Source organism: Macrobrachium nipponense, chromosome 28 (assembly GCF_015104395.2).
Source record: "Macrobrachium nipponense isolate FS-2020 chromosome 28, ASM1510439v2, whole genome shotgun sequence".
Classification (NCBI taxonomy): Eukaryota; Metazoa; Arthropoda; class Malacostraca; order Decapoda; family Palaemonidae; genus Macrobrachium; species Macrobrachium nipponense.
Genome location: NC_087217.1, coordinates 49,940,155 through 49,950,725, shown reverse-complemented (window position 1 = coordinate 49,950,725; position 10,571 = coordinate 49,940,155). Strand labels below are relative to the sequence as shown.

The window sequence follows — 10,571 nt, the reverse complement described above, 5'->3', positions numbered from 1 at the left end:
AAATGCCACGATTAAGTGCCTGCAAGAAAAATTAAACGTTGAAATAATATTACAAACAAATTAACACAAAAAAAAAAAATACCAAGAAGGCCAACATAAGAAACTTCACTAGTGACGAAAGCACTAAACTGGCAGAAGTAAATGAGATGAACTTCATAAATTGAATGCTCGTGGCACATAGCATCAAAAAATAAATATATTTAACAGCGAATATAATGAACGACAAATATATTTAACAACAAGCATGTTTAACACGAAAAGCAACCAAGCAACGAGGCCACTTCCCAGATGTGTTCTGCCAGAGAGAGAGAGAGAGAGAGAGCGATAGCGAGAGAGAGAGAGGAGAGAGTCAGAGAGAGAGAGAGAGAGAAGAAGAAGAAGAAGAAAACTCTTCATAATTAACGTAAATAAACTCCGAAAGGTCCTGACATTTACCCGGCTCTCAAATGTTAGGAGTACAATGGGAGAGAATAAAAATTGAAAAATAAATAGTAAAAAAAATGGTTGCTTTTGATACCAGCTAAATCTGGTGGCCGGGATCTTTTTTTTTTTTTTATGTTTCTGATCTCTTCACTTTGAGCTGGAAATGTCACAACACGAACACGCAAACACACACACGAACACACAAGCACAGAGTATATGCAACATTTATACAATATTCATAAATCCCCCTCCCAGCTCCCCCCCACCCAACAATCCCCACACACGATTCTTTAACTGGGAATTCTCATTTCTATCTTCGAGGACCCAAAGCCCTCCGCTTGATTGATGACACACGGAGATGGCAGTGGCTGCATTTGTCTGTCCGTGTCCAGTGCCTTCATTTTATTCTTTTTAATTATCTATTTGTTTTATTCCTGTTATAAATTATAATTAGTTTTTTAGTGACTGCATTTGTCTGTCAGTGTAAAGTCCCTTAATTTTAGTTTAGTTTTTTTTTTTTTTACTTTTATTTTGTTCATATTTCATTATAAATTATGATTATTTTTTAGTGGCTTCATTTGTTTGTACGTGTTCAGTGCCTTGATTTTAGTTTTTTTTATTTATCCTTTTTTTCTCTTTTTGGCGTGAGTTATGATTATTTTTAGTGGCTTCATTTGTCTGTTCGTGTTCAGTGCCTGAATTTTCGTTTTTTTTTTCTAATTAGGATTATTTTTTAATGGCTTCATTCGTCTGTCCGTGCGCAGTGCCTTCATTTTTTTTATGATTCATTTTTTTATTACTGTTATAATTTATGGTTATGTTTTAGTAGCTTCATTTGTCTGTCGGTCTTCAGTGCCTTAATTTTAGTTTTTTTTATTTTATTCTTATTTCTGTTATAGATTATCATTATTTTTTAGTGGCTGCATTTGTCTGTCAGTGTTCAGTGCCTTCATTTTAGTTTTTTTCATATTTCTGTTGTAAATTATTTTTTTTTAATGTTGTATTTGTCTGTCCGTGCTCAGTGCCTTTATTTTTTTAGTTTTTATTTTATTTCTGTTATATATTATGATTATTTCTTAATGGATTCATTTGTATATGTCTGTTCAGTGCCTTATTTTATTTTTTTTATTTCTGTTATAAATTATGATTATTTTCAATGGATTGATTTGTCTGTCCGTGTTCAGTGCCTTTATTTTACTTTTTTTCCATATTGCTGTTATAAATAATGATTCTTTCTCAGTTTGCACATCAAAGAAAACTTCACTTGAAATTTTTGTTTATTTACGTTATGTGAAAGTTCTCTCTCTCTCTCTCTCTCTCTCTCTCTCTCTCTCTCTCTCTCTCTCTCTCTCTCTCTCTCTCTTTGATACATGAATCTTTTAGTTAGTTCATCGAGGAAAATGTATCTTTAAACTATAATTATTTCTTAATTGCTTATCATTTGAAAGTGTCCAAAATGAGTCACTTAGTTTTACTCATCTGGGAAAATTCAACCTTAATTAGTTGTTTAGGTTTAGTTGCGTATCATGTAAAAGTTTTCGTTTGTTTATATTTTTCGTTCAGAATTTGATGAATCAATTAGTTTACTCAAAAGGACAAACTTGAACTTAATCGTTGTTCAGTTACGTCTCATATGATATTTTGTATTTGTTCATAATTTTTGTTCAGCATATCAAAAGTCTTTCAGTAGAGGAAAAACTTCAGTTAGGTCGCTGTTGAAGTACGTATTAAATGAAGGTTTGTATTTGCTGATATTGTTTTTCGAAATATTATACGTCCTTTAGTTTACCCCCAAATGGAAAAACTTCAATTTAGATCATCACCATGCGAAAACGAAAGATATTTCAGCAAATGAATTACAGTGTCTCGTAAGTACAGCAAGGATTTATGTTATCTAATATCTCTCCCCTTCCCTCCCCTCCCCCTCCCAATGTTTAATGTTACTGGATAAGCGGAGTTCCACGCCAGATTAACCGGGCTTTAATTTTAAACTAAAGTAACACAGAAAAAGAAATAAAACTAAATAAACACATTGCATTTAACAAATACTAACAGATCTCTTCGGTACGCTCAGGGTTAACCTACAACTGAGAGTACGGGAGAAAAAAAGGGGAGGAAAGCAAAATAAAAAAAAAGAAGAGGAGAGAGAGAGAGAGAGAGAGAGAGAGAGAGAGTTAAATAACATACAGCAATAGAAAGTACAAGAGATGAAAAAATAAAATGGGGAGGGAAAGAAAATAAACAAACGAGATAGCGTGTGTAAGAGAGAGAGAGAGAGAGAGAGAGAGAGAGAGAGAGAGAGAGAGAGAGAGAGTTAAATAACATACAGCAATAGAAAGTACTAGAGATGACAAAAATAAATTGGGGAGGGAAAGAAAATAAGAAAAAGATAGCACGTGTAAAAGAGAGAGAGAGAGAGAATGGGGAGGGAAAGAAAACAAAATAGAACAGAGAGAGAGGAGAGAGAGAGAGAGAGAGAGAGAGAGAGAGAGAGAGAGAGAGAGAGAGCCATCAGGCAAAGCTGGATCATAAATGTAAAACGGAGATTGAAAACGGCATTTTAGTGTTGCTTCGCGTTGGTGGAGCCGAGAGAAATATTGTTACTTCTGAGCAAAATGTGAACTACTGTCGAGGGTGAATGATGCAAGGCTTAAGGTGCCTCTGGCCTGTCCATCAGGAGTGATCAGTGCAGATGCTGCTTCTGCTGCTGCTGCTGCTGCTGGAAGCGGAGGCGGGACTGGTGCTGGTGCTACAGATGCTCTTTGCAAACGTTTGTTATGATGATCTCTAAACGTTTGTAAGGAGTGCTTTTTTTTTTTGGTTTTTCTAGTTGTTATTCTGCTGTTTTTGTTCGTTGGAGATGGTAGTGATGTATAGGGATGCAAGTCTGTGAGTGGCTTTTGTGTGTGTGTGTGTGTGTGTGTGTGTGTGTGTGTATGGGGTGTGTGTGTTGGGGGTGGGGGCTGCTTTTCTTTGCAAATGTTCGTTACGATCTGAAAACGTTTATCAGGAGAGCTTTTGGTTTTTGTAGTTGTTATTCTGCTGTTTTTGTTCGTTGGAGATGGTGGTGTTATAGAGGAAGAAAGTCTGTGTGTGGCTTTTTTTTCGGGGGAGGGAGGAGGTTGCTTTTCTTTACAAACGTTTGTAAGGCTAGTTTTTTATTATTATGCTGCTGTTTTTGTTATTTGGAGATGGTGGTGTAGAAAGGTGCAAGTGTGTGTGTGTGTGTGTTTTTTTTTTTTATTTGGTTGCCTCACTTCCCAAACATTTGTTACTATCTCGAAACGTTTGTAAGCGAGTTTGTTGTTGATGTTGTTGTTGTTATGCTGCTTTTATTGGCCGGAGATGGTGGTGTTGTAGTACAGGGAAGGCAGTCCGTATATCTGTATATATATTTTTTTATTATTGTTTGTAATGCGAGTTTTTATTGTTTTTATTATTGCTGTTACTGGGTTTCTTTTTTTTTCTTTTTTTTTGCGATGGTGGTGTAGGAGAATGGAAGTCTTCATTTTAATTCTTTTTATCTTATTTTTTTCTGTCGTCTGGTTGCTTATTTTGTTAACATTTGTACGATCTCAGAAAATTTTTAAGGCGAGGTTTTTTTTTTATGTTGCTGGTTTTGTTCGTTGGAGCTAATGATGTTATTAATGCTCATTTTTTTGTTGAGACAGCAGAATCTCTCTCTCTTTCTCTCTCTCTGTCTCTCAATTTCGTGACTACTTCTCTCCTTATTATTTTAACTCTCTCTCTCTCTCTCTCTCTCTCTCTCTCTCTCTCTCTCTCTCTCTCTCTCTCTCTCTCTCTCTCTCTCTCTTTCTTTCTTTTTCTCTGTTTTAAGACAATCTTTTTCTCTCTCGATATGCAAGTCGGTTTTCGTATTTAATCAGATTATCAGATTTAATTCTCTCTCTCTCTCTTCTCTCTCTCTCTCTCTCTCTTCTCTCTCTCTCGATATGCAAGTCGGTTTTCGTGTTTAATCAGATTATCAAATTTAATTCTCCCTCCCTCTCTCTCTTCTCTCTCTCTCTCTCTCTCTCCTCTCTCTCTCTCTCTCTCTCTCTGTTTTAAGACAATCTCACTCTTGCAAGTCGGTTTTCGTGTTTAATCAGATTTAACTCTCTCTCTCTCTCTCTCTCTCTCTCTCTCCTAAGTAACGTTGAAGAAGCGTAATAAAAGAGGGGATTGGGCAATAAACAAACACAGCCAAGCATAACAGCCTTGCCCCACCGCAGGGCATTCAATTCTGGTGCCCCGTTTGCAGGACGAATTGATCTGTTCTGTTGTGATTGTAAGAAGATTAATTCTCTGACCATTTAAGAAAGGTTTTAGGATTATTTTCGTATTAAAATGTTGAGTCGAGGACGTGTTTACACTGCAATCTGCGGGGTCGTTTGTCGTTGCAAAAAAAAAAATATGGAGTGTTTGTTGTTTGTTATTCTTTGGTGTTAAGTACTGTTTGTGTAGTCGAGATAGTTGTATATCTTAAGAAATCTTAAGTACTAGTTTGTGTGATCGAGATAGTTGTATATCTTAAAAAATTATAAACTGCTTGATTGATTTGACATTTTCGTTCAATAACATTCAAACTGAATGGCTGCCTCGATGTCTGTTGAAAAAAATGTAAACTGAATGATTCATCTGATATTTCTGTTTTAAGACGATTTTAACTGAATGATTCATCTGATAATTCTGTTGAGATAATTTGAACTGAATGATTCATTTGATATTTCTGTTGAGATAATTTGAACTGAATGATTCATCTGATATTTCTGTTTAGAAAATTTAGTTGAATGAACATATTTCATATTTCTGTTTAAGAAAATTTAAACTGAATGATTGATCTGTTATTTCTGTTTAAAAGTTTTAAAATTGCTTTGATTTTTTTTCAAAAAAATTTACACTTAATGACTGATATGACATTACTGTCCAAAAAAGTTTGAACTGAATGACTGATATGATATTTATGTATAAGGAAAAAATATAAACTATAACTGATCTGATATTTCTGTTTGCACAAATTTAAACTGGGTGATTAATTTGAAATTTCTCTTTTAAAAAGTTAAACGGAATAACTGATTTCATTCAATTGATGTATGATTGACTGAAGGAAAAATTAGGAGAATTTGTCTATAATACCTAAAACGTACGATTGAGGTCAAACAAATTCCTTTAGTTTAATTCATTATTATGAACTGATATAAAACGAAGTCTTCCTAAGCCTTACAATTTAAACGAATATTGGTGTTACTCCGAGAGCTGTTCAAACTTATGGAAAATTAGATATAATAATATATATACATTGCTACTGTTTTCTAACTACATTCCCCTTTTAACAGTTCGATAATTTTGTTTTGAAAGTTAAAAAAAAAATAGTACATACCAAATTTTCAGTAATGCAAAAGAGATTTTTTGGAAAAGAAAAACGTTAACACACTAAGGATTAGCTTAAAGTTTTCATCTGATAGAATTAAATTAAAATGTTTAAAAAGCATTATGTATATTTGTCGAAGGACATAAATGAAGAATGACGAGTGAAGATAAGCAGTGAAGTAGTAAGTCTGCAATTTAAGTGAAGTTTCTCTAATGTTGCTATCAGCAACATTATCAACAACAAAAACAACAACGAATAAAAGAAGCAGCAACACTGCTGACAGGATGGAAAGAACAATAATTGCAGCTTACGAAACGTCATATTTTTGCAACTTGCAAAGTGTTTTCAGAATAGAAACTATTCAGAAAAATAATGGCGTTCCACTGTATGTAGAAACACTTCCAAATTTATCACCTACTTATATAAAGAGTATTATACATAATTTATCAACTCCCCATTTCACAAATTATACCTTTCTTGTTTACAGGTCACCTGCCGTTGCTTGCAGTCAATAAGCTTGTGAGTCAGAGAGAGTCATAAAGTACATATACCATGAGAGTTGATAAAACACACACACACACACACACACACACACACACACATATATATATATATATATATATATATATATATATATACTATATATATACTTATATATATATATATATATATATATGTATATATACACCACACACACACACATACATATATATATATATATATATATTATATATAAGAATATATATATATATATATATATATATATATATAGTTAGACGCCATATTCCAGATAAAAGTCAGAAGTCATCACTGTATATGTGAAATAATTTACAAAGTCGGTATACAACTGCTACATATAATGAATAGTGTACATATTACCTGACATCGCGTTTTATAATGGCAGCTCACTGCATAAAATGTTGTCAGAATCTAATGCTCCTAACTTGGTAAAGCTTACCTGGAAAAGGCAGTTGATTACACACACACACACACACACACACATATATATATATATATATATATATATATATATATATATATATTATATATATATATATATATATATATATATATAAGCAGTTATGATTTAAGAAATCTAAAGAAATATCTTATTCCAATCCCAGCAGCAGAAGTGTCCTCTTCAACGTTGTTTATTCTCCTTGAAAAGCGGTAATTTATTAAGATTAAAATGAGGTCATTATTTAATTTTCACAGAATAATTACAAATTATTACCGAAATAAAGCCGAGAGTCTTGAGTTTATTTTGTCTGGGGAAACGTCAAATTATTCTCGAAATACTACTAAAATTATTTTCTGTATTTTTCTGGCAGCAGAAAAAAATTATGATATATCTGACATGATTAAGTTTACTTAGCTGGAAACAAAATGAAAAATCACCATTACAACAACAACAACGGAGAAAAATTACTATGAAAAAAATTGCTCTTCTGATGCATCAAGAAATTAAATATCGAAGCGCATCTGAAATTTATTTTTTTATTTGTCAAGAGGAATGAAATATTTTTTCAATTTTTTCACAGGGAAGAGATATTGATGTCACATTTACCACAACTTTGTAAATGTATGTATATATATATATATATATATATATATATATATATATATATATATATATATATATATATATATTCAAAGTTGTGGTAAATGTGACATCAATATTTTCTTCCCTGTGAAAAAAATTGAAAAATATTTCATTCCTCTTGATAAATAAAAAAATAAATTTCAGATGCGCTTCGATATTTAATTTCTCGATGCATCAGAAGAGTAATTTTTTCTGATAGTAATTTTTCTCCGTGCATGCATACATATGTATGTATGCATGCACTTATGCATTTATGTATGTATGTTCATATGCATGTATGTATGTATGTATGTATGTAATGTATTGAAAATGTGAAACCTCAGGTTTTATAAGCAAACGCATTTGATTTTGTTACTATTAAACGAATATACTTATAAGGATATTCATCTGGCCCATATTAAGTTATCATGTTTTCATAGATAGTATTTAAATATTTATTCTTTTCTAATGAAGAGCACAAGAGCACATGGCCAAAGTACTACTTATTATATTAATAAAATCCAATTATAATACTTAATACCCGTGAATTTTGGTATGGCAAGAAACTTATGATCACCGCTAAATATATATTCCTCTTTCTTTCCTTAATACTCCTAGCTAAAGATATGACGAGTTGGGGGGGGAGGGTGGAAATGAATCAAATTATAACTCCTCCGACTGAGAATCCATCCTCGATTCATTTTCTTGATTTCCAATATTTGGGAGAGGCGAGAACGACGAAATGCACCCCGTTACGGGATTTAAGAGGGAGCGAGGAAAAATGGCCCATAAAATACCTTTATAAAAAAAAAGAAAAAAAAAAAAAGCGCTGGCGATAAATCACACCGTAAGCTCGTCATAAAAGAACGTAAACATTGCAATTCGGTCGCCGTTATATCAGAGAAACATACTGCAGCGGCGCATTCTGTCGCTTTTTTTTTCAGTTGTAAGAAACGGCGGAATTAGAAATGGGGAGAAATAATGGAACTGAATTGCAAGAGGACGTGTACATACTCCATCTAATGGTTTTTATAAGAAAACGCTAACATACGAACAGCTCATTCCACAACGCATTCTACTCAGGAGGAATAATATGACGGTCGAGATGGTAAATCAGGGGGAGTGGTTGTGGGGGGCGGGGGGAAGGGGTTACGGCGGAAGTTGGATATATGGGTACACCATGAGATTTTCGATTTAGTGGTGTCATAATTCCTTGCGGTAACTCGAGGACCCGGAGTGTCTTAATACCGTCCAATCCGAGAGGAGGACCTCCTTTCTGTTTCCCTTCATTTCCCCTTAACCCGTAGATCTCAGGCTGGTTCCCCTCACTCCCTACTACTCCCATGCCTCCTCTCCCCCCTTCTCCAATCCCTTCATCAAATTCTAAAGGGGGGACCTCCTTGTCGTCTTTTCCTTTCATTTCCCCATGACCCTTACATCTCAAACTTGTCCCCCTCCCTACTCCATCCATCCTACTCCCCCTTCTCCTCCCTCCCCCACCCTAACTCCCTACTTTCCCCTTTTCCTTCCTCTTCCCCCACTCCGACCCCTATCCTCCTCCTACCCTCACCCCTACCACTTTCATTCCCCCTACTTTCTTCCTTATCTTTCTCCCCACATCCACTCCTACCCCTACTCGTAACCCCTCCTCCCACCTCCACCCCCAACACTTTCATATCCCCCACCACTTTCATATCCCCCCACCTTCTTCCTGGTCCTTCCCCCATCCGCAACTCCTACCCCCTCTTCGGACACCTTCCATTCCCCTTCCCCCTTCATTTCCCTACCCCTTCTACTCCCATCCCCCACCCTTCCCACCACTACCCCTACCCCCTTTCATTCCCCCCTACTTCTTTCAGGTCCTTCCCCCAACTTCCCACCCAACTGCTACCCCTCTCGGACCCCTTTCATTCCCTTTCCCCCTTCCCCTTCATTTCCCCTCCCCCTTCTACGCCCATACCCACCCTTCTCACCATTACCTCTACCCCCTTTATTCCCCCTACCTTCTTCCAGGTCCTTCCCCAACTCCCACTCGTACCCCCCGCTCCCAGGCCCCCTTCATTCCTGCCTACCTTCTTCCTCAGTCGCAGCGCACCGACAGCATTTGCCACTAAAGCCTCGCAACATACAAGACTATCAACAGAGTCGCGGCGCAATTCCTTTAAAGCTATTTATGACGAGATCTCGAGAGAGACAACAACGCCTTGCAATAACCCTGCAACACCATCACCTCAATTCCCCAGACTACCTTTCAAGAGGCCATCCTCCAAACTGCAGGCATCCAGCGAACAATCCCCCTAACGCCATCATCCTCTGGCGAAGCTCTTTGCTCTCTCTCTCTCTTTGGTTCTAGGTCCCCTAGTACTAGTGCTAGTCCTACTACTACTACTGGTAGTAGTGGCAGCAGTAGTAGTCAGCTTCTACGAGGTCTTTCCAGCCTCCTTAGGGACTCCCAGAGATGGCAAAGGACGCACGAGACGGCTGCTCGGCTACACCCAAATTGACGAGGTGCTTAGCGTTCGGCGGGGACCAGTAAATATCTCTGACACCGCGCCACTATCTGAAACCGATATAGTGCCGTGGCTGTGACCGCCACCATCCGTTTGGGGGGGAAGGGAGGTGGGATGGTGAGGCAGGGCATGGGGGAGGGGGAGGTGGGAGAGGGGATAGAGGCCCGAGAGGTCGTTTGTTCCTGGGAGTGCCAATACGGGTTGTTGAGGCCCTTGTTTTTCGCGCCCGGGTTACTTTTACGAGTGTTGGGTCTTTCTCTATGGAGTGCTGATGTTCTCGTCCCGAGTATTGGAAGGTGGTAGCAAGTGCCACGGTCGTTCTTTTCCCTTCCTCCTCCTCCTCGCTCTTTCCTCCTCCCTCCTCCTCCTCCTCCTCCTCTCTCTCTCCCTCCCATCCTTTCCCAGGCATCGTCGTCGTCGCGGCCGTCGTCTTTTGTGGATATTTTTATTGCTTGTAATTTTCTCTCGGAGCTCCGGAGGAGTTGGAGGAAATAATTTAGTCGGAGAAATAAAGATAAAACTGTCGTAAACATTACCTCCTTCAGGTTGCTGGCGGGAACGGACTAACGGACGTACGGACGTTGGGAGGGGGAGAGAGAGAGAGAGAGAGAGAGGTTCTTCTGCCACCCCCCCAGAGGCTGTATGTGGGGATGTCGGAGGAACTTCTCGTTCTCCGACGTAACAG

At 37.2% G+C, this 10,571-nt stretch overlaps 1 protein-coding gene across 1 annotated transcript in view; it reads left to right on the top strand.

Annotated features, from left to right (window-relative positions):
• LOC135201184 (uncharacterized) overlaps window positions 1-9,880 on the top strand; it is a 13,973-nt gene extending 4,093 nt beyond the window's left edge. The window contains exons 2-3 of the mRNA XM_064230061.1: window positions 9,236-9,427; window positions 9,620-9,880. Coding sequence (XP_064086131.1) covers window positions 9,236-9,427; window positions 9,620-9,880 — 453 coding nt within the window. The remainder of the gene's footprint in view (window positions 1-9,235; window positions 9,428-9,619) is intronic.
• Window positions 9,881-10,571: the final 691 nt, after the last annotated feature.